Below are 25,222 nucleotides of genomic sequence, written 5' to 3' on the forward strand. Positions count from 1 at the left end.
AAAAGTGTTTAGTATTAAGCATTGTCTGTACCTCTGACACATATAGATATACAAGATCAACTTATATGATACCTTAGGAAGTATTATCTCATATATATATATATTCATGTTTATAGAGATCACAATTTAATTCGTTCATTAAAGGATCCTTTCTAGAAGTTGGTTTTTTCTAATTCTTATTGTAATTGCATTGTTCTAATCTTGTATTATAAAGGCAGCTGCTTGCCTATCATTTGTACTTTCCTCGTTAATCCTGACTCAGTGAATTAACCTTTAATTACAGCCGTTAAAATTGAAATGAGCCTCTTGTCTGGCTGGGGCTGCCCCCTTTCAGAGCATGATTCTGATGAGAATTTTTAGGGTCAATGAATATGTCCCATGTCATGTCTGATAGCTGCTAAAGATGTGAGGAGGTAAATGTTACCTTAGAAAGATGTGCTTTAAATTTTTAGGAGATCTGCTCTATTGATGGGAAAATAAAATAAAAATGTTAATTTTAGTTTCTCAGTTTACCATGCTGTATTTTTAGCCAAATTGAGAGCACATAAGATATGTAAAGAATGGGCTATCAAGATACATTTAGTCAAACAAAGTAAAACAGTAACTTACTCTCCATTTCAGTCTTAAATGTTACATGTTATAATAAAAGAAATATGTAAGGATCATGACTACTTTTGAGATATGTGCTTCATAAGAATAATTCTCACAATAATGTAGTAAACTAACAGGTTAACAATAGTCTTTTAAGCTGACATCAGAGGGAAAGGATTCTATAATAATGAAACTGGAAAACAGGAAAGATTAATTTCATTCATTTAATACACTTTTGATGAATTTCTATTATGGATCAAGCAGTGAGAACAGAAAGGCCAATAAAAAGGCCCTGTCCTATCTTCCAGGGACCCAGAGTCTAAGTCTTATTAGATTAATATATTTCTAATATAAAAGATAAGGCACCTTTCCCCTACACTGGCACTGATGTTTACTAAAGTCACTTGCTATGTCCCTCTTAATTTCCCACAGACTTCCAAAGAGCTAGAACTAAGGGATGTTAGAAACAATCTATTACATATTACAGTCTTCTTATTTCACAGATGACAATCTGAATGGAACTCAAAACTTAACGTACTATCTTAAATTTACAAGATAACTTTGGCAAGGCACATACGTAGTGAAGCACGGATGCCAAAATCTTCAGTGAAAATATAAGGTAAGTTTCTGAAACTGTGTACTTTTTAAATAAAACTTACTAGGAAAACTTGCAAACATACATAAAAGCAGACATAATAACATAAAGAACAAGGCACTCGTCACTACCTTTCAAAAAACTATCAGTATTTGTCCAATCTTGTTTAATCTTTTGTTCTACTTCAAATGTCATATGATACAGTAATTTCATCAATAAACAGTTTGGTTTGTATACCTAACAGATAAAGACTTGTCAAGAAAACTTACAATACTATTATCACACTTAAAAGAAAAAAAAAACTCCCCCAATTTCATGTAAAATACAGTGTTCACATTTCCTTGACTGTCATATATATATATGTATATATGTCTTTTAGAGTTGGTTTGCTTCAGTCGGGATTCAAACAAGACACACAAGTTACATTTTGTTGGTATCTAACCTAAATTATGCATGTTAAAGAACACAGTAAAAATCTGTTTTGCTATCTTTTTTAGCAGAAGTGTATAGCAGACCTGTAGTAATAATTTAGAATTTAGGGGAGATATTTATATATTCAGTAATGTGGAACAGTTGCAAATGTAGAGAAATAACCCATATTGATAGGCCTATAAAAGCTGTCTGTAATTATATTCCTGAATGATTTGAATAACAGTGTATCTGATATATTCTAAGATAAGTGGCTTTTACTTTTCTTTGATATTAGGGTCATAGACTGTACTTATCTATTTTTACTCCATGTTCTCCTCTCTCTGGTAATAAATTAATTTCTTAGTGTTAGTTTGGTGTGCGCCTGAAAGCTAAATTCATTTTCTTTTCCTTTGAAGAGAAACGAAGTTTCTCTAAGTATCACAGTAAGATTTTTCATGTTTAGGGAAAGTTTTTCATGTTAAAAGACTTAATACTATTAAATAACACTTAATGGAATGGAAAACCAATTTTCCATACCATGCCTTATCCTATGTTCAGAAAATTTTTGGCAAGCTTTTAAAAGAGGAACAGAGGTAATAGAAGTTAACTTGATTGATTGATACATAATTAAATAATAATTAAAACATGACTGGCCAATGCATAATAATCTAAGATATCTTAAAGCTTAAAAAATATTTTTCACTGTAGATATCACAATTCAACACAAGCAACAAAATTCACAACGTGGCAGTTGACAGTAATACAACGTTTAATCAATTTCAAATGTGGAAAATAAAATTGCCAAAAAAGATTAAATTCTTTTTAAATAACTGGTACTCTAAAACCTTTTATTTCCGAGTGTAGTACATATAAGTGTAATTAATGAAAACTAAAAACAATAATCTTAGGAAAAAGTCTCAAGTGAACTGCCTTAAGCTCTAAAGATGGAACCCACAGCAAGGACAGGAACTACTCACCACAAAGTAACAGGAAGGCCCGGGCCTTCTTTACCATCATGTCTTTAACCCTGTTTCTTACAAATTGAAACACATATTTTCTTTGTTTTGGTGGTAACCTTTTTTTTTGTTTTGCCATAAAAACTACTGTTAGCAATTGATATAGTGGATTTTTCACTGTGGAGAATTCAAGACTTAAGATTGCCATATATTTGTTTAAGGCAAATAAAAAATATTTTTACAATAAAAAAACCTATAGCTAAAATTGATAATATCTTTTTTAAAAGCAGCTCCTTTTAATAATCTAGGACAGGGAGAAATGATAATGATCTGTTACTAACTATGAGACCTTTGAATTAACACAGAAATAAAAAGATAAAGCAGTAATACAGCATACCTTAAAGATTAATTTAAAAATTAAAGCAACTCATATGCAGAAGAGAATTAAATAAAAGAATAAGATGGGACATGGCTGGGCAATGGAAGCACAAAATACTGTCAGACTTTAATTAAAAAATGTTTTCAATTTAAGCAGACCCAGGCCAGTGATTTTTCATTATTTTTACCACAGTTCCATGACTACTGACATTTCCATCAGAACAAATAAAGGATTTTTCCCAAATTTAAAATGACAAAATTATTTTTAATTTTAACTTATAATTTCTTCCTTCTTTAAAGTCAAGGAAATTTTCGATCTGAGCTGGACTTGTCCCTTAGCCTGAGGTTTGATTAAGTTTTTAAAATATAAAAAACACATATTTAAAAAATACAATTTTTCCAGCATATCAGAAAACAATCTTTACCACAGACATGTTATCATTTGTATGGGAATGAGGCTATGTATTCGTGAAATATCTAGCATAGGACTTAGTAAGATCCTTGTACAAAAACTCTGGAAGCAATCTGTCCTTGTAGACAAACTAGAAGAAAGCCAGCACTCTGGCAGTAGAAGACAGCAGATTGGAAAACAAAATTAAAATGCCCTGCTGCTGCTGCTAATTCACTTCAGTCGTGTCCAACTCTGTGCGACCCCATGGACTGCAGCCCACCAGGCTCCTCCGTCCATGGGATTTTCCAGGCAAGAGTACTGGAGTGGGTTGCCACTGCCTTCTCCGTAAAATGCCCTAACCCAGTATCAATTTTTAAAAAGTGAAAGGCCTAGCTAAGATCTAAGTCCACTTTTGAGAAATGGAGATCAACTTCAGTTACAACTGTCCATCATTATGATGCTATTATCTGAGTAATTCCACAGGCTGTTTTAGCAAATTCAGACTGAGAAATTCTGGTTCTGCATCATGAATTATGGCTTGTTTTTTCTTCATGTTGTTTTAAAACTGACAAAGGGACTTCGGTGCCAAAAGCAGGTCTGATAGGTACTCTTGATTTTCCAATTAATTTCCTATAATACAAACTGGGTCAGGATCTCATTCCTAACCATGGATAGCTGTAACTCAAGTAGTTGCCAATCTCTGTCAATAGCAGAAGCTGTAGGCCTACTTGCCAGTTCTCCCATATTCCTTTCAGAGGAAGTTGCACAGAACTAATGATAAACATGAACTTCAGGTAGTAAACTTGGTTTATGTATTTAGGAAGAAAAAAAAAAAAGGCTTTTCCTTGTGTCCCTCTGCCTGTTCAAGGGCATTACATATGGGTTTTCTTTTTCTTACTTTCAGCCTGTAAATCCTGGAAGGGGTTGGGTTAGTCCATAAGTCATGTCTCACTCTTGCAATTCCATGGACTGTAGCCCACCAGGCTCTTCTGGATTTTCCAGGCAAGAATACTGGAATGGATTGCCATTCCCCTCACCAGGGGATCTTCCTGCCCCAGGGATCGAATCTGGGTCTACTGCAGTGCAGGCAGGTTCTTCACCGACTGAGCCAGCAGGAAGTCCTGAAGGGGTTGGGGGGGCCCTTAGTTAAGTAGCTTCATATTGATAAAACAATGCCATCTTTTGGCTGATCACAGGAAAATTCCATGCTGACTACCCATAATAATATGCACAAACCTCAGGTTAATGCTGCTGCTGCTACTGTCTTTACTGGACATTGTGAGAATCTATTTCTTCATTAAGTGATTTAGTGACGATCCACAGTGTCACTTCAAAAAAAGCAGAGGTGAACAGCATGTACTCAAAATTATCCATCTACTTTTTGTTAGAGGGATGGTAGTTCAGATATTTAAATTCTAAACTGTGTTAAATGTCAAAAGTTAACTCCTGCTAGATTTTAAGCTACTACTGAAATAGGTGGCACTGTGGAGGTTAGCTAATATAAAATAACCGTGTTTATGTTTATAGTCACAGAAATGCTGACAACCTGCATTTGCAGAAATATCCCAAAGGGCAAACTATGTGACAAAATGGAAATACTTAGTATCCCGAAGTTACATAATTTTGAGGAAACCTTTATTTTGGTTTGCTCTTACTCAACTGTAAATTCCCTAAGATCTGGAACATAGCCTTGCACACAACTACGTCTTTGGCTCCTCCTCATATTCCGCCCTGAATAAATACTTGTTGGATGAAAAAAAACAACCACTTAACTGGCATATGTAGTATGGAATCTGGTTTCATTTAAAGACAGATCTGGACTTTGTTCTAGCTCTTGAGAGGTAGCCTCTAAAGACTTGGAATTTCCAGAGTGATGGAGTGCCTTGATTATTCCTGGTGGGCCCCTAGAAAGCTTGGCGAAGCAGATAACCCAAGAAGGAAGCTGACCACACCAGAAAGACCAACCATATGATTATAGAGGGTGGGGGCTTTAGGGCGCTGCTATCAGACTGACTTGGAGGGGAAGACTAGAGAGTGAGTTCAGCCATGAGGCAGTTAACTCAGTCGACGTTGCCTATGTCGTAAAGCCTCAATAAAACCTGGACCTCTAAGCTCGGTGAGCTACCCTGGTTGGCAGCTTGTATATACTACCTGTATATACTACCAACTCCAACACAAGGAGAGTGACCCCAAAGCTTTAAGTTTGGGACACAACCAGAATCTCCTCCACAGACTCCTTCCTTTGGCTGATGCTAATTTTATCCTATTGCTTACAGGTGGCGCTAGTGGTAAAGAACCCACCTGCCAATGCAGGAGACACGGGTTTGATCCTTGGGTCGGGAAGATACCCTGGAGGAGGGCATGGCAACCCACTCCACTATTTCTGCCTTGAGAATCCCACGTACAGAGGAGACTGGTGTGCTACGGTCCATGCAGTTGCAAAGAGTCGGACACGGCTGATGCGATTGAGCATGAGCATGCCACAGCAAAACTCTAAACACAGGGTTTTCCTGAGTTGTGTGAATTGATCTGGTAAATCATCATACTTGAGGGTAGTTTGAGAAAACCCTTCAACTTGCAGCTGCCTCAGCAGTCTTGGACAAACTTAGCAGTCTGGAGGACTCTGCCTAACATCATGTGCTTAGTCACTCAGCTGTGTCCGACTCTTCGAGATCCCATGGACTGTAGCCTGCCAGGCTCCTCTGTCCACAGGATTTTCCAGGCAGGAACACTGGAGTGGGTTGCCATTTCCTTCTCCAGGGTATCTTTCTCACCCAGGGATCGAACCAACATCTCTTACAGTCTCTTGCTTTCGCAGGCGGATTGTGGATTCTTTACCACCATGCCAGGAGGGAAGCCTGTAACATCAAGTTGGGCTAACTCCAAATAACATATTGTATCAAACTGACGTTTCCTTTTTGCAACCCTGGTTTCTCTTTCATGGACTGTTCTTGGAATTACTTACTACTCCTTAATATATTACCGCTGTCCTTTATAAAGATTGCTTTTCTTAATGAACCTTCCCACAGCCTCCTAAGTTAAATTCCACTTAGGGACTGTGATCCATGAGGATCAAACTGGTTATATTACAGCAGCTAAGTCAGCGCTTCCTCACTAATGTACCACAAATGGGTCAGAGGTACGCTATGCTACCGCCTCTGCCATTAACCTCAGAAATGTCAGGTGTTACCTGTAAAACTGGAGCTCCAGGCCTGGGTACCCCCCATCTCCTGCAGCATCTCTGTTTACTCCAGAGCACAACACAAATACTGTGTGTGTGTCAGTCACTCAGGCGTGTCCAACTCTTTGCTATCCCATGGACTATAGCCGGCTAGGCTCCTCTGACCATGGAATTATCCAGGCAAGAATACTGGAGTGGATAACCATTCCCTTCTTCAGGGGACCTTCCCGACTCAGGGACTGAACCCAGGTCTCTGGCGAATTCTTTAATATCTGAGCCACATATTATCACTTTTCTCTATGTACCAAGATATAAGAAAGAAATCATTCCTATAATTTTCTCATGAGAGTATGTCACCAACATTCTCCAGCATCAGACTTGGTTATTCCAACCTCTACGTTATGCTTTAGCCACATTAAACAACTGTTTCTCCAATTTTCCAACATTTCTAATAACCTAGGTGAGCAATGCATACTTGTGTTGTGCTCTGCTTAGTCACTCAGCTGTGCCCGACTCTCAGTGACCCGATAGAGTGTAGCCCTCCAGGCTCATCTATCCATGGGAATTCTCCAGGCAAGAATACTGGAATGAATTGCTATCCCTCTTCCCAAGCCAGGGATCGAACCCAGGTCTCCTGCACTGCAGGCGGATTCTTTACTGTCTGAGCCACCAGGAATAATTCGTTTTTATTTCACATTTACTCTTAATATGCAAACTTTATCCCTCCTCTTCTTTTCGCATCCTTTCCAGAGGACTAATATTCTGAGGATTGCTACTACTGACTTTGGGGGGTCTAGGGTATAAGAATTTAGAAACTCTTAGCCTAACAATAATATAGTAAAAAAAAAAACCAAAAACTTTTCTAGTAATTCACTAAAAATTCAGTTTCTTTACTGATATACTCTCAGTTCAGTTCAGTTCAGTCACTCAGTTGCTTCTGACTCTTTGTGCCCCACAGACTGCAGCACGCCAGGCCTCACTGTCCATCACTAACTCCCAGAGTTTACTCAAACTCATGTCCATTGAGTCTGTGATGCCATCTAACCATCTCATCCTCTGTTGTCCCCTTTTCCTCCCACCTTCAATCTTTCCCAGCATCACGGTCTTTGCAAATGAGTCAGTTCTTCACATCAAGTGGTCAAAGTATTGGAGTTTCAGCTTCAACATCAGTCCTTCCAATGAATATTCAGGACTTATTTCCTTTAGGATGGACTGGTTGGATCTCCTTGCGGTCCAAGGGACTCTGAAGATCTCTACCACCACAGTTAAAAATCAATTCTTTGGTGCTCAGCTTTCTTTATACTCCAATTCTCACATCCATATATGACTATTAAAAAAACCATAGCTTTGACTAGATGGACCTTTGTTGACCAAGTAATGTCTCTGCTTTTTAATATGCTATCTAGGTTGATCATAACTTTTCTTCCAAGGAGCAAGCGTCTTTTAATTTCATGGCTGCAATCACCATCTGCAGTAATTTTGGAGCCCTCAAAATAAAGTCTCTCATTGTTTCCCCATCTACCTGCCATGAAGAGATGGAACCAGATGCCATGACCTTAGTTTTCTGAACGTTGAGTTTTAAGCCAATTTTTTAAAATTTTTTTAATTTTTTTTTTACTTTACAATATTGTGTTGGTTTTGCCATACATCAACATAAATCCACCACGGGTATACATGTGTTCCCCATCCTGAACCCCCCTCCCTTCTCCCTCCCCGTACCATTCCTCTGGGTCATCTCAGTGCATCAGCCCCAAGCATCCAGTATCATGCATCAAACCTGGACTAGCAATTCATTTCATATATGATATCATACATTTCAATGCTATTCTCCCAAATCATCCCCACCCTCGCCCTCTCCCACAGAGTCCAAAAGACTGTTCTATACATCTGTGTCTCTTTTGCTGTCTCACATACAGGGCCATTGTTTCCATCTTTCTAAATTCCATATATATGCATTTGTATACTGTATTGGTATTTTTCTTTCTGGCTTACTTGACTCTGTATAATCGGCTCCAGTTTCATCCACCTCATTAGAATTGATTCAAATGTATTCTTTTTAATGGCTGAGTAATACTCCATTGTGTATATGTACCACAGCTTTCTTATCCATTCATCTGCTGATGGACATCTAGGTTGCTTCCGTGTCTTGGCTATTATAAACAGTGCTGCGATGAACATTGGGGTACATGTGTCTCTTTCAATTCTGGTTTCCTCAGTGTGTATGCCCAGCAGTGGGATTGCTGGGTCATAAGGCAGTTCTATTTCCAGTTGTTTAAGGAATCTCCACACTGTTCTCCATAGTGGCTGTACTAGTTTGCATTCCCACCAACAGTGTAAGAGGGTTCCCTTTTCTCCACACCCTCTCCAGCATTTATTGCTTGTAGACTTTTGGATCGTAGACATTCTGACTGGCGTGAAATGGTACCTCACTGTGGTTTTGATTTGCATTTCTCTGATAATGAGTGATGCTGAGCATCTTTTCATGTGTTTGTTAGCCATTTGTATGTCTTCTTTGGAGAAATGTCTATTAAGCCAACTTTTTCACTCTCCTCTTTCACTTTCATCAAGAGGCTTTTTAGTTCCTTTTCACTTTCATCAAGAGGCTTTTTAGTTCCTCTTCACTTTCTGCCATAAGTGTGGTGTCATCTGCACATCTGAGGTTATTGATCCTTCTCCCAGCAATCTTGATTCCAGCTTGTGCTTCATCTACCCACGATTTTCTCTGTATAGAAGTTAAATAAGCAGGGTGACAACATACAGCCTTGATGTACTCCTTTTCCTACATGGAACCAGTCTATTGTTACATGTTTAGCTCTAACTGTTGCTTCTTGACCTGCATACAAATTTCTCAGGAGGCAGATCAGGTGATCTGGTATTCCCATCTCTTGAAGAATTTTCCACAGTTTGTTGTGATCCACACAGTCAAAGGCTTTGGCATAGTCAATAAAGCAGAAGTAGATGTTTTTCTAGAACTCTTTTGCTTTTTTGATGATCCAGCGGATGTTGGCAATTAGATCTCTGGTTCCTCTTCCTTTTCTAAAACCAGCTTGAACATCTCAAAGTTCATGGTTCACGCATTGCTAAAGCCTGGCTTGGAGAAGTTTGAGCATTATTTTGCTAGCATGTGAGATAAGTGCAATTGTGCGGTAGTTTGAGCATTCTTTGGCACTGCCTTTCTTTGGGATTGGAATGAAAACTGACCTTTTCCAGTCCTGTGGCCACTGCTGAATTTTCCAAATTTGCTGGCATATTGAGTGCAGCACTTTCACAGCATCATCTTTTAGGAACTGAAATAGCTCCACTGCAATTCCATCACCTCCACTAGCTTTGTTCATAGTGATGCTTCCTAAGGCCCACTTGACTTTGCACTGCAGGATGTCTGGCTCCAGGTGAGTGATCACACCATCGTGATTATCTGAAATACTCTCGCAAGCACCAAAATGTTCCTTTTTGACCATCTCTGGGCCAACTACCAATCAGTCTCATGGAAGACTGAAATAAACACTTTGTTTATACACAATCTTTACTAGTTCAGCTGGTAAAGAATCCACCTGCAATATGGCAGAAGCTGGTTTGATTCTTGGGTTGGGAAGATCTGCTGGAGAAGGAAAAGTCTACCCACTCCAGTATTCTGGTCTGGAGAATTCCATGGACTAGACAGTCCTTGGTCGCAAAGAGTTGGACACGACTGAGCAACTTTCACTTTAGTGTGAAAAAGGAACTGTTCTTTGGATTTCATTGTAAATATTTTGGAAATTTCAAAAAATAAAACTTATCCATACTGTACTAAGCTGTATGCTTAGTACAATAAGAAAATAAAAACTCACTGAAATAAAAATCACATATGACAGAGAATATGATGACCTACATGGCCTTCTGGAACTAACACCAAAAAAAGATTCGCTTTTCATCATAGTGTACTAGAATGCCAAAGTAGGAAGTCAAGAGATATCTCGAGTAATAGGCAGGTTTGGCTTTGGAGTACAAAATGAAGCAGGGCAAAGGCTAACAGAGTTTTGCCAAAAGAATGCACTGATCATAGCAAATACCCTCTTCCAACAACACAAGAGATGACTCTACACACGGACAACACCAGATAGGCAATACCAAAATAAGACTGATTATATTCTTTGTAGCTAAAGACGGAGAAGCTCTATATGGTTAGCAAAAAGACGACCAGGAGCTGACTGTGGCTCAGATCATGAATTCCTTATTGCAAAATGAAGAAAGTAGGGAAAACCACTAGACCATTCAGGTATGACCTACATTAAATCACTTATAATTACACACTGGAAGTGACAAAGAGATTCAGGGGATTAAATGTGATAGACAGTGCCTGAAGAACTTTGGACAGAGGTTTGTGACATTGTACAGGAGGCAGTGATCAAGACCATCCCCAAGAAAAAGAAATGTAAAAAGGCAAAATGATTGTCTGAGGAGGCCTTACAAATCACTGAGAAAAGAACAGAAGCGAAAGGCAAAAAGAAAAGGAAAGATATACCCATCTGAATGTGGAGTTCTAAAGAATAGCAAGGGGAAACAAGAAAGCCTTCCTCAGTGATCAATGCAAAGAAATAGAGGAAAACAATAGAATGGGAAAGACTAGAGATCTCTTCAAGAAAATCAGAGATACCACTGGAACATTTCATGCAAAGACTGGCATAATAAAGGACAGAAATAGTACAGACCTAACAGAAGCAGAAGATTTTAAGAAAATGTGGCAAGAATACACAGAAGACTGATACAAAAAAAGACCTTAAAGACCTAGATGAAAGTGAAAGAGCAGAGTGAAAAAGTTGGCTTAAAACTCAGCATTCAAAAAACTAAGATCATGGCTTCTAGTCCCATCACTTCATGGCAAATAGATGGGGAAACAATGGAAACAGTGAGAGTTTTATTTTCTTGGGCTCCAAAATCACTCCAGATCGTGCAGCCGTGAAATTAAAAGACACTTGCTCCTTGGAAGAAAAGCTATGACCAACCTAAACAGCATATTAAAAAGCAGAGACATTACTGTGCTGATAAAGGTCCATCTAGTCAAGGCTACGGTTTTTCCAGTAGTCATGTATGGATGTGAGAGCTGGACCAAAAAGAAAGCTGAGCGCCGAAGAATTGATGCTTTTGAACTGTGGTCTTGGGGAAGACTCTGGAGAGTCCCTTGGACTGCAAGGAGATCCAACCAGTTCATCCTAAAGGAGATCAGTCCTGAATATTCATTGGGAGGACTGATGCTGAAGCTGAAACGCCAATACTTTGGCCACCTGATGCGAAGAATGATGTCATTTGAAAAGACCCTGATGCTGGGAAAGATTGAAGGTGGAAGAAGGGGACAACAGAGGATGAGATGGTTGGATGGCATCACCGACCTGATGCACGTGAGTTTGAGCCAGCTCTGGGAGTTGGTGATGGACAGGGACGCTTGGTGTGCTGCAGTCTGTGGGGTCACAAAGAGTCTGACATGACAGAGCTACTGAACTGAGCTGATGAAACAGAAGTCACCATATAAGCTACGAAGTGTTTCATCCATTTATTTTCACAAACACTCAAATCATCCCAGTATAATTAACTGGTTTGCTTCAAAATTCCACAGATTCACAGAATGCTAGAGTTAAAAGGAAACACGGAGATCTACTTTGCTTTTATTTTAGAGGTGGGAAAACCGAATTACTTGCTTAATATAATTTCTGATGTTGATTCAGAAAGACAAACATTAGGTGTCGATAAAATGGCATCCTAGTCATTCATATACATGCTTACCATGCCTATTACAAAATGAGTGCTTTTTGGGTAATATATATATATTACTTCTTGCCTAGAGAAACTCTGGAAAATACTACATGTAATAGCATTTTCTTCCTTCATTCTCCTTACATTTAAAAAATAGTGTGAGTATAGCATTTTATAAAGTTGAGGTAAAATACATAACATTTTATATTGTTAATTTAAATTAACAATATTTATTATTTATATTGTTAATATAAAATATTTGTTATTTATATTGTTAATATAAAATATTCTGTATTTTACCTCAACTTTATAAAATGCTATGCTCACACTATTTTTTAAATGTAAGGAGAATGAAGGAAGAAAATGCTATTACATGTAGTATTTTCCAGAGTTTCTCTAGGCAAGGAGTTATATATATATATATTACCCAGAAAGCACTCATTTTGTAATAGGCACGGTAAGCATGTATATGAATGGGGTTTCCCTGGTGGCTCAGACAGTAAAGCGTCTGCCTGCAATGTGGGAGACCTGGGTTCGATTCCTGGGTTGGGAAGATCCCCTGGAGAAGGAAATGGCAATCCACTCCAGCACTCTTGCCTGGAAAATCCCATGGATGGAGGAGCCTGATAGGCTACAGTCCATGGGGTCGCAAAGAGTCGGACACAACTGAGCAACTTCACTCACTCACGCACTCATCACTTAATTTTATGCCACATTTTTTTTATCTCATTCAAAGATTTATAAAACCACTTTTATTAAGGCTATACAACATTCTTTAATTTGACTCTGCCATACTTGATGCAACCATCATTCTCCTATCACCAGGCACTGTGGTTATAAATAACCATGCACATAAATCTTTGTATTTCTCATTATTTCCTTAGAAGAAAAACCCACACGTAAGATTACTGGGTTTCCCTTGTGGCTTGGTAAAGAATCCATCTGCAGTGCAGGAAACCTGGGTTCAATCTCTGGGTCAGGAAGATTCCCTGGAAAAGGGAATGGCTACCCATGCCAGTATTCTTGCCTGAAGAATTCCTTGGAGAGAGGAGCTGGTGGGCTACAGTCCATGTGACTGCAGAGTCGGACACGAATGACTGGCTAACACTTTCACTCTCACAAGATTACTGTGTCAAACAACATGCATATTTTGATGATTCTATACACAGATGCTCAAACTGCCATCCAGAATGACGGTTTAGACCGACATCAGTGGAGAAGTGTATAACCCTGTTTTACTGCGTCCCTCATCCGCTTTATGGATTAATCCAGGGAAGATTCATCCAATAAAGATTACACCACATTCCCCACAACTTTCACCTGTCTTGCTGGGCATTCATAACGTGAAACTCTGTTTAAAAATCACCTGGTCCTAGAATACTTTTCGTACCAGTACAAAGTAGTCTTTCATGGCGGGGGGCGGGGAGGGCGCCCACATTGCAAGGTTTTAAAATAATCAATTTTCCAGGAATAACTATCAGAAAAACCATTCAATGTTTTGGAAAATCATGTTACACCACAACTCATGGCATTTGGGGTGCTAATACAATCATATAGTTTATCAGTTTGCATTTAGAGTTGCTGGCATCATTTCACTACTTCACTACATTTCTAATGTAGTCATGGTCAAACATTTATCAATCACTGTACTGTTTATTAGAAAGTACTTTTTTCTTTCTATTGAATTGGGGTAACGTGTTGATTTTTAAATTAAGGATGTACTCATCCATGAATTTTATTTTAGGATTCAAGAGACCCAAGAGACCCTTGCATTTGTTGAGGTCCCATACCATTATTGGGGTTTTTAATTTTTGAGGACTAGTCTTTGAGTATTTCCTTTGATGTCTTTAGTCTATTTCTTTCTAAATTTGTACACCTAATGAGAAAACTTATGCTTTGGTTCATTCAGCTTTCTAAAGCACTGTTTCGAGGCCTGAACGTGAGATCAGGAGCCATGATATTCTGCATCAGGAGCTCAACTTATTTCCATAGGTTCTACTTCTCAAGGCTCTACTTTTCTCTTTGTTTAAAGTTCTATTGGTTTCTTTATTGGCTTGTTGCTGGTGAATTTCTGATTGCCATTCTTGCTACGATTACTTGGTTGACCATTTGGTTAGCTTTTGGGGATGAAGGCTGTGATCCTGCTTCACTTGGTAGTTCTTTTTTTTTTGCCATACTCTTTGGATAGAGTGCTTTTGAAGAGACCATCTCAATAAATATTTTCTTTAGTATAAAAAGATGAGTCCTTCAATTACTTTGTGATAAGTGAAAATTTACTACAAGCTTTTCTAATTTCAACTGCATTCTTCTTACAGCTAATAAAGTGTGAGTCTACTCAGGGTCCATTATCATGTATTATACCACTTCCAAAAATATTAGCTAATATTTATTGAGTGATGACAATGTGCCAGTCACTGTTCTAAGAGCTTCACATTTATTATCTCATTAATCTGGCAAGAACCTGTGAAGTAGATATTATCTTCATAGGAAACTTAGGTGCAGAGAAGCTACTTACTAATTTGCCTAAGGTCACATAGCTAGTGTGGCAAGGCAGGGATTTGCTTTTTGGTCATCTGATATCAAACCCAAGTTATTCATCTACCACCTTATTGCCTCCCAAGTTTTTAGGGTGCTCCCTTTGCCTCAAAAACTTACTGTGCTTCACTACAGATTTTTTGATGACTACTTTCTCCTTACAGCCTACTACAGATGCTTAATAAATATTTATTACTTAAATGAAATAATTATCCGCTTTCCCCTCATCTCTTCTAATGTGCCTTGTCCTTTTAGCAACAAGGACAAACTAAAGTCCCAAATACTGCTTTACTCACTTCTGAGTGATAAAGAGATAATCAGGTTCTACAAACTGAAAAACAACATGATACACTTAGGAGTTTTCGCCTGTATTTTCTGAGTTGACCAGTGCTAAAGGGAAATGCATGGAGCTCTTTTGGGTGTTTCATTGCACAGCCCTGATATCACGTTTGCTTTGAAGAGGAGATTTGTTGGTAGCACTGTATAAGAATTAGGTACTTTTCTCTCATCTCTGGCAGAAGCAGTTCTGTGTGTTCTGGCAGCTCAAATCACCAATCGTGTACCCTGCTAGCCCTGGCAACCACTGGTACAGCAGATCTTTTCAAGCTACCCGTGTGCCCATCAGAACTTGCTGTGCTATTGCTTAGTTTGTCAGATTTCCAACAATAAATTAATAGGCGGTCAAGCATATCAACAGATTACACATCTTACGTAGCACGCCTGATTTAGAGTGAAAGGTTAGTGGATATAACATGCTAACACAGAAAAAGTTACTGTAGTTTCAGATACTCTGACAGGCTGACAGCTTTGGCATTATTTTGAGATAGGTAAGTCTCCTGCCTTGCTGCCAAGTCAGTCCCCACAAATAATATTAAAGAATTTTCTTAGAGACATTAAGGCATGTACATATATAATGCAAACAGATAAAAAGATAATGTAAAAAGAAATACAATCTTGAGTTTTTAAATAAAAACAGGCAGTTTTAGTAGCCTATGGTAAAGGAATAGTGCGGTAGGCATAGAATGATGATGAGAATGGGAGTCTCTTCACGTAGAAAACAATTCTTCAAGACAGAATCTATGTATGTAAACTAATGCAATGTGGCAAAGAACTTTCATAAGTTAGAGATACATAACAGTACCAGAGAAAAATGTACACATGGTAAGTAAGTGTGGATAACAAGGAGAAATTGAGACAACAATGGTTTGGATAGAGCTAATTAAAAATATATTTACAAAATTAAAAGGTTACACTTGAAATACATTTGTTAAGAGGAAGAACTGTTTGAGGCTAAGAATCTAATTATTTGTATTTTAATAAAAAAAGATGCAATGGCGTCATTTGAAAACTGAGCTAATACATTTTGAAAATTACTTACGCTAATGACTGATGAAGTAGCTGACAAGTTTAAACCTTCAAGATCAGCTATCAGGCTTGGAGAAAGAGCTGGGGTGGGAAGCGCAACTGGAGAGGACACCAGGTTGACTGTAAGTAAAGGGCCAAATTAGCACACGTGCATGAAAATTTAATTCACATCACTAAAAGCAACATTTTTATTTTGCTGGTAAATCTAATTAAATTCCTTGATTAATAAGTCTATGACACTCCTATTTAACACCTTGATTTAGTCAAGCTATTATCAAGTCATGGCAGTTATCAGTCTTAGCTTTCAAAACATAATGACAAATCCTGTAACAAAATAAGAATATAAATCCCTTGAGTGAGACTTTTTGAAAATTTTAATCTCCTAACATTATCACTAACATTAATCACCCAGTAACTTAACCAAAAGAAAAACGTAAAGGAACATTTTTTCAGACTAATGTAAAGGATAACAACAGCTCTCAAGAGTCTTCCAGTTGTGTTATAAGCCTTAAAAGAGTGTTTATTAAATCTTTTCTCTATTTTATTCTCCACTGTAATAATTATAAGGGGCCCAGACTACCTAATTCACTTCTAGTTATACTTTGTCAGCAAAAGCTATGAGCTAGATAGAAATATTTGATTCTATCAATAAAAAAATTTGGAAATCTTTTTTAAACCCAAATTTGATCACGTCACTGTCATGCTTAAAACTCTTCAAAGATTTACAATTATGTACAAAAATAAAGTCCAATTCCTTATTTAAATGCACAAGGTCTTCTATGATCTAGCTCTGCACTGCCCGATAGAACTTTCTGAGATGATGGAAACGTTCTGTAATGGCCAACATGACGGCCATTAGCCTGTATACCAGTTGCACTCCTGAAATGTGGCTAGTGTGATCAAAGAACTGCATTTTAAAATCTAATTAAACTTAAGCAGCTACATGTGGCCAGTGGCCAGCATATTAGGCAGGCCTAGCTTAGCTCCAATCTCACCAGTCGTCCCTACGTCTTAGCTCCACCAGGTACGTTTCCAAGATCTTGTCTCATGTTCTGAGCCTTGTATATTCTACTCCCTGTGCCTAAATGTCCTTCTCTGGCTTGCTCGCCTTGCCATCTGTCTCCATTAAGATGTCACTGAGGGGGGAGGCACAACTAGGCTCCCTGAAACACAGTTTTGTGTCTTCTTTGTTCTACTGGTATACTAGGATACACTTCAACAACTATACTTCTCTTGTAATACGAATGTGTGTCTTTAGATGCTTTCACTTCTCCTGGTCTGTGTGAGTGGACTCGGACACATTAGTTTTCAGTACTTAGTCATTGTTGAACTGTTTGTTGAATGAAATAAATTTAAATGTGGAAAAAGTTTTAGCTTCCAACAAGTTCTCACTCTACCGCAACACTATAAAGTAAGTAACATTTACTTCATGTGGCATCACTTTTCAAGCATCTTTTTCTCACTTTAGTCTCACAATATCTTGTAAATTAGGTAGAACAAATATTAATTCATAAAATCATCATTAAATATTTTTTGAACAATGGAGCAAATGAGAGACAAAGAAGTTCAAGATATGGTCCCTGACTTCAAGAAACTTAAAACCCAACTGAGAAAAAAAGATATACATGCTTGAAGACAAAAAAAAGTAACAATACAGTGCATAAATGATATTGCCAAAAGAAGAAAAGTTTCAAAAAGGAAATCTGAAAATCTCAACATGCCCAAGAGAAAAAGCAGCATGGAGGCTGGGTGGAGGAGGGAGTGGAGCCCCTCAGCTGCTCCCCTGCACTCTTAAAGGAGTGTGTTCTTAGTGTGAAGCACAGCTATAGCACCTCCACGCTTCCTTAGACGTATGTCAAAAACCACTAACAATTAGCAAGTGCCATAGGGAACTGCAAAAAAAGGATCAATGGGGATAGAGTGGTAAGAGAAGGTTTGGTGAGTAGGAGGGAATGAAGCTCGGTTTTAAATTAAGGGTAGAATTCAAATTAAGAGGAAAGGAAGAAGCTGGTTAGTTACTGAATGAGATGATGTAAACAAAGGCTGAGAGGTGGGAATGAAAAGCTCAGGGGATTGGATTTATCCTACAAATCAAAGAGAACTATTAAAATCTACCAGAAAGAGGAGTAGTAAGATATATGGTACTGCATAATAATTAGTCAGAGGCTAGGGGAAGAGACAGACTGAAGAAACGTAAAGAGCACTCAGGTTGGCAGTGAGGAAGAATTTACGATAGTTTAGGCACGATATGATGAGGACTGAAGTAAGATAATGGTATGAATAGGCAGAAGGGGCACTGATATAAAGACAGTGTAAAACGAAGCACATGGAGATTAAAACTTGCAAGATCATAAAACAAGTGAATGGAAGAACCACCATAGGACTAGAAATTGGTTCTTCTAATTTGAATCAAAATGTGCTGCCTTTCCATGCAACATGTAACTTTTCCAGTGGGCTCTAAGCGCATGTTTGTCCATTTGTTTGTCTATCCAACCAATCCAAAATATTAGATGACCACGTAAGAAATAAAAAACTGAGTATGAAATAGCCTCTGATTTTAATCACAGCTTGGCCAAACACAGAGAAGAACAATTCACACTACAGGTAAGCCTGACTCTTACAGGAAAACATATAAGCTTTTAGTATCATTTCAGAAGACTGAGGTTCTGGCATTAAAGAAATGATTACACATCTGTTTATAGGTCTGGCAAGATGGAAGCTGGCACTGAAAGTTTATCCTAAATAGGATTCTGCAGGCAGCTGACTATGGTGAATTAATGAGTAAGAAATAAAACGACTCTATAGTTCTTTTTTTTTTTAAGGCATACAAATTAAAATGAGATACCATTTCCACCTATCAAACTGGCAAAGTCAATTTTTAAATACAAAACCCAGCACTGATAAAGCAGGGTAAAGGGAATCTGGCACTCTCATAATACTACTGTGTAAGTTGGTACCAACTCTGTGGAAGGCAATTTTAGACAGTAGAATTCTTCATAGCTTTTGTCCTGGTAATTCTATTTCTGGGAATTTATCTTAAGGATATAGTCATGGAGACAATGCAATAACATACTTACAAAGATGCATACAGCTTCACTGATTAAGACAGCAAGAAATGGAAACAATAGTTAATTAAATAATAAGTTTTATTTCCAACAATAGTAAACTTACAGTATAAAGGATAACCTTACAGTCTAAAAAGTTGTTCAGGAATATTTATGGTAAAGAAAGAAATGTGAATGATAAAGAAAGAAAGAGGTAAATAATAAAACAATCTCAAATCTCCAATTTGGAGGAAAAAGGATTTGCCTATGAAAAGATGCTGAACTGATTTGTTAAAATCCTAACCCATTTTCTTTTCAAAACCTTCTACAAAACACTTTCTTTACTAAAGTATATTTAATAATTAGACAGTTGTTCTTCTGATCAAAGTTATGCTTCAAAATCTCAGTAAAACTTTTAATATATAAAAATTTTTTAATGAATAATTACTGGGTATTAAAAACAAACAGAAATAGATCCTAGGTTGAGTTAAATGCAACTTGGGATGAAATTTCCCTTAAAAAAAAAAAAACTTACATTTAAATTCTTAAAACTCAGTATTTAAGAAAATCTTTATTTCTATATACTTTTTAAAAAGCTTTAAAAAGCAGTAATAGAAATTGTATCATTTTATAGGTTTCTCTTTTCTCCTTAGCTGCCAGAAAATCCAGTCAAATGTAAGGAGAAAAGGAATGAGTACACTCTAGTACCTTGTAACAGTGACTCTTAATTCCTTTTTAAAGGTCTGACTGTTGTTCTTTTATAGTTTAAAACTTAAAACTTTACACATAAATGTAAAACATTCATTGTCTCAGAGAGATACAACATAAGTCCCCCCCCACCATCTGTCTCTAGGTCATTCTTACATCCCATAGGGATAGGAGCTAACATTGTTAAGTATATCTTCTGTAGCCTTCCAGAAATATACAATGTATAATCATATTTGTATTTGTCTGCAGGATATAGTTCTTCTTTTACTTTTTTTTACAGAGGAGTCATAACATGTATCTGTTCGAACTTACAATGTTTCATATATATAATAACATAAACTAGCATATTAAAAAGGTGCTTCACTTTTCTTAATTGTTATATCACATTATTGGTAGACATTTATTTTCAGAACTGGGCTGTAAAAATAATGCCGCAGTGAAATTTCTATATACCTTTGTACATTTTATTAATTCAACAAATAGTTACTGGGTTCCCACTGTCTCCCAGATGTTGTTCTAGGTGCAAAGAATAACAGTGAGCAAGACGGACAATAAACAATACAAAAAAATATTTAAGATAACTTCAGATAGTGAAAAATGTCATGAAGACCATCAAGAATAATTCCATAAGTATGTAAGAGAAGGTGATCTTTAAGCTGAGATCTGAAAGATAAACAGCGGCTTGCCATCAGGAGAACATCAGGAAGAGGTGTTCTTAGCAAGGCAAACAGTAGAACAAAGGCCCTTGGCAGGAAGGAGTCTGGCATATTTCAGAAATGCAGAGGAACAGTGTGGATAACAGGTAGGCAGGAGTCAGAGCACTCAAGGAATATGGACGTTAAGTGTAAAATTAAGCCACTAGGTTACAGAGTCTAAAACAAGGATGGAATAAGAATCTGATTTTGCCAGTTTATCTACAGGATAAATTCCTAGAAAAGAAATCCTAGGTCAAAAGGTGTGTGGAATTTAATATCTTGACAGACATTGCTCAAATGACCTCAAAAAACTGCACTTATTTATATGCCTATGAAAAACATATGTATGGTATCTGCTTCTCCAAACCTTAACAATATTGGATGTTGCTTTAAAAATCTTAGCCAAGAGGTAAGAAATGATGTAAACTTTAAAATCTTTGCCAGTAAGTGAGAAATTATTCAAATTTGGTTCCAATTTTATTTTTAGTTTCTCTGTTATGTATTTTTCAGTATTATATATTTTAATTTCTCTACAGTAAGGATTTGCTATGACTATTAGAAATAGGCCAAGGTAAACAACATATATAGAAAAGTTCTATGACAGTATGACATAAATGCATAACTCACACCTGGCACAGGAAAACTATACTGCAGAATGACAGCAGTGTGATATTCAGAAACCTCACTTACTGTTACTCTTCCTCTAGTGCGAAACCTACCTGCCCACAAAGTTAGTTCTCCTGTCTTTCTCACAATTCAGGAGACTTTAAAGGAAGATGAATACACGTCTTTGTAAAGGATTCTAACTTCTTAGAAGTAAATTTGGTGCACAAAGAGTTTTTGCAGTTAAAATATTGATAGATATAAATTTTACTGTATTCCAAAAGGTTTGTGCTTATTTCTGTTCACACCCCAAGTGTGGTAAGTAGGAAACAGTGATGTCCTTTACATTTCCAATTACATCCCTAATTCCCTATATCCTTAAGTTAGATATCTTGATCCCCATAGTCAACATTTAACAATGTAGAAGTTGTGAGATATGGATAATTATTCACTTAAACCAAACAGCTTAAAATGAATTTGATGCATTTTATTTGACCAATTATACTTATTTAGGTGATACAAAACTAACTGATATACAGAACAGATGGGAAAAAATACTAATAGAAATAATTTTTGATATTTTCTTGTCTATTTATATCTATAAATCTTTTGTAATAGATGTTGATTATTTTGAGACATGTAAATGAAAGGTACTATAAAAATGAAAAATATTACTGCTAAGCACAGATTAAAAGATTTAAATTTCAATACTTACAATCATCTAGATCTAGAAGTGAAACATCTTTGGTAAGAGGATTTCTATCTTGCTTTGTCTTTTTTTCTTTCTCCTATAAAATAATAAATATTTTATTTATTGCATATTCTATCTTAAAAATCTATGACATAGTCCTTAACATTTCAAAAAAAACATTTTTCCCCTTTGCTTAGTCTTCCAGAAAGAAATCAAATTAAGTTTTTATATGGTTATATGAAATGCTTTTTTGAATCAAAATTTCAGTTAGCGCATGATATTTCTTCTTCACCTTGCAAACTTTAAATATATTTTTTACTTAGAGATTATAAAGGACCTTCAGCAGGAAACTTAAAGTAAATAATTATTTTATATTCTGACAACTTTTTGCTAACATAAAAATCTAATGTGACTCTTTGGTAGAAAGTATACAAATATTCTCAAAAATAATTTTAAAACAAGTTGATTTAAGAAAAAGAAATGCTTAAACAATACATGGTTAGCTCTGGGCTTGGGATAGCTCAGCTCTTTTGAGAGGCAGTCTGTAACAGGCACTGTACTAGGAACGTTACATTTCAACACTGTTTTGCATTAGACTTCTTTTGCCAAAGCTATTAATTAAAAACCATAAATATTTTCAGGCTCTTGCTCTTTAGGGTTGCAAAGAATTAATTTACTTTCTTTTCTATTTTCCTTTGGGGAGGGTAAAGTATTCCAATATTTCTATACATAATTAGGGCTTCTCCCACCTCAAATTTGCTTATTCAGTCTATTATAGTTTTGAAATGTGGATACCTGTAGATTATAGATTCCTAAGCCTCAAGGTAGTCACAGTTTGTTTAGAGATTCAGAAAAGATGTGTAACCATGAAAAAAAAAAAAGGCACAGTACTGAGTAGAAGTATAAACAATTAAAGACCAACAAGGATTAGGGTATTAAACAGATTTATTTGGGCCATCATTACCTAACTTTATACTTTTTTTTACAATAAACCTTCACAAGTTGAAGGCCAAAACTTAAGCTTATGACAAAATGTTGTTGTACACCTATTCAGTCATTCATTGATTCATACATATGTATAGAATTTTTAATAGATTCTGTGCTAAGCAATGGAAGTAACACAACCAAGACAGACACAGTCTAGTACCTGCCTTCAGATGACTTATAATCCACCAAAGGAGTTTTTATCTTATTGCTAATGTAAGTAACTACAAATATTTTTGAAGTAGTCCTTTAACTACAGAAAGGTATCACTAAAGCAAAAGGTACTTTACTGACATTTAAAGTCTGTACAGTGTTAGAGCTCTTATAGTAGTGAACATACATGAACAAGAGCAATATATCACATAACATATCCGGTAACATTTTAAAACGATTTAAATCCTGTTTTTTTCCCCCCCTTCCGCCAATACTCAGAAAAATTATTTTCAAGGATCACACAATAATATATATTAAAATACTAGCTGGAAACATCAGCACTGATTTTCTTCAAAATATTTATTTATGCCACTGAAAACTCCAAATCATCTAGGTGGGTTTTAATTTTCTTTCATTATTTAAAAACAAAACAAGCAATATGTGTCCTTCTCTCCACACCTGAAATAAACAACAATTTCTAGGACTGGAGGAAGAAAAATAAAAAGAAATGTTAGTTCTGAAGCTGAAATGTGAAAGTTACAGGTAACAAAAACACATTCAGAATGAATATGCCATCTCAACAAGAATAACATTCCTGTGAAGAAAGAACATAAAACCAAAAGCTTATCACCATGTGACTTTATCAAAATGCCATGCTGAGCACAATGGGTGTAGCTTCCTATAACCTACAATGGTGCATGGCTGTCTTTATGGAACTGTAACCTCCCCACCTGAAAAATTAGACACCTATCAAATCAGGACAAAGTTAAATCTGGAGGCAGGTCTATATACCTTATTTTCTACTTCACAGCTAAGAGTGTGTAACAATATCTATTAAACACACATCAGGTCACATATAACACAGGACAGAACTGCATGTGGAATTGGCATAATCTCTTATTAGAAGCTTAAAAGAAAAAGAAAAAAGGGCTCTCAAAAGGACAGAATTTCATTGACTTTCTGAGTACAGCAAATAACTGGTGACTGAAATACAACATTAGCAATAGATAACGGTCATTTCTACTGAATTGAAAAAGCCTTGCATTCCGAATCAAGGCTGTAAAAAGCATCGTGATGTGTTTGGCATTCCTCTCTTATTTTTCATTTCTCATTTAAAAAAATCCATAGTAAGTTCAAAACATTTTCATACTTAACGGATCTACTTTAAAAATAAAAATCTGAATTCTAAACAAAGAAGTTAAGAGCCCCATTCCATCAAACATTTCTCCATTTGCAATTCATCTTGGTAATAGAGACAGAACCTGGGTAAATGCATATAGGACTTGAGGCAGGAGATTTTTCTTGCTCAATGCATAATTCATGTGCTCCGCCTGCAAAGTGTGTAAAATGAGAATTTCACACCGCAGCATGAGCCATGGAGCTGCAGAGAAAAGGCAGACGAAATCATATTTTACTGTGTGAATTTTATTTCTTACCCTCCCAATATTTATACAAAACCATCATTGACAAACCAAACACATTGACAGATCACCCACTGTTTCCATTGTGTTAGTACTTGAGAAGAGATCAGGCAGAAAGATAGACAATTTGTTTTTGTATATTTTTTTAAATAGAGGATTAGGTTTTTAACAGCTGAGTGACTGTATTAGACTTTTATAAGGACAACAGTAACTGATCTTAAAATCTCACTACAAAAATACCTAGTTATCAATTCATCATCCTCAAATCTCCATTTGTTTCTGTGGTATTTGATTATACACCTAAACACATCAACATTTTCAAAATGAAATACAAAGTCACAGGGTTAAGAAACTGATTTCTATTTAACATATTTCATTTCAAATAATAAATAAAAGATTCTGGAAATACTTATTAAGCTCCAAAGAATACAAACAAAAAAAATGTAATAATATACCTTGTAAGGATTTAAAAAAATCTATTATGTATGTTTATCTTCATGCTGATTCAAAAAAAAAAAAAAGGGGGGGAAGCAAAAGGAAGATCTAACACAACAAACATCAAATATGCTTCCTAACTGGAAACCATTATAAAGAGGTTTGAAATTTAAAACTATTAAACAGGATAAATGGTAATATAAGTTTGTCAAACCCACATTATGCTTTGGAAGCAACAAAAATTCAAGGCTTATTTCTAGCCTGAGAGGGCAAGGTATCCACAAGAAATATTTTCATATAGAATTACCAAGCAAAGACGATTTAATGATTCTCTTGCCTTCAAGTCATCTAACAAATC

The 25,222-nt window shown here is 36.4% G+C and overlaps 1 protein-coding gene across 1 annotated transcript in view; it reads right to left on the minus strand.

Annotated features, from left to right (window-relative positions):
- AP3B1 (adaptor related protein complex 3 subunit beta 1) overlaps nucleotides 1-25,222 on the minus strand; it is a 239,174-nt gene that overhangs the window by 59,344 nt on the left and 154,608 nt on the right. The window contains exons 21-22 of the mRNA XM_052646454.1: nucleotides 21,896-21,968; nucleotides 16,144-16,250 (exon numbers count right to left, since the gene is read on the minus strand). Coding sequence (XP_052502414.1) covers nucleotides 16,144-16,250; nucleotides 21,896-21,968 — 180 coding nt within the window. The remainder of the gene's footprint in view (nucleotides 1-16,143; nucleotides 16,251-21,895; nucleotides 21,969-25,222) is intronic.

Source organism: Budorcas taxicolor, chromosome 10 (assembly GCF_023091745.1).
Source record: "Budorcas taxicolor isolate Tak-1 chromosome 10, Takin1.1, whole genome shotgun sequence".
In the NCBI taxonomy this organism is placed as follows: Eukaryota; Metazoa; Chordata; class Mammalia; order Artiodactyla; family Bovidae; genus Budorcas; species Budorcas taxicolor.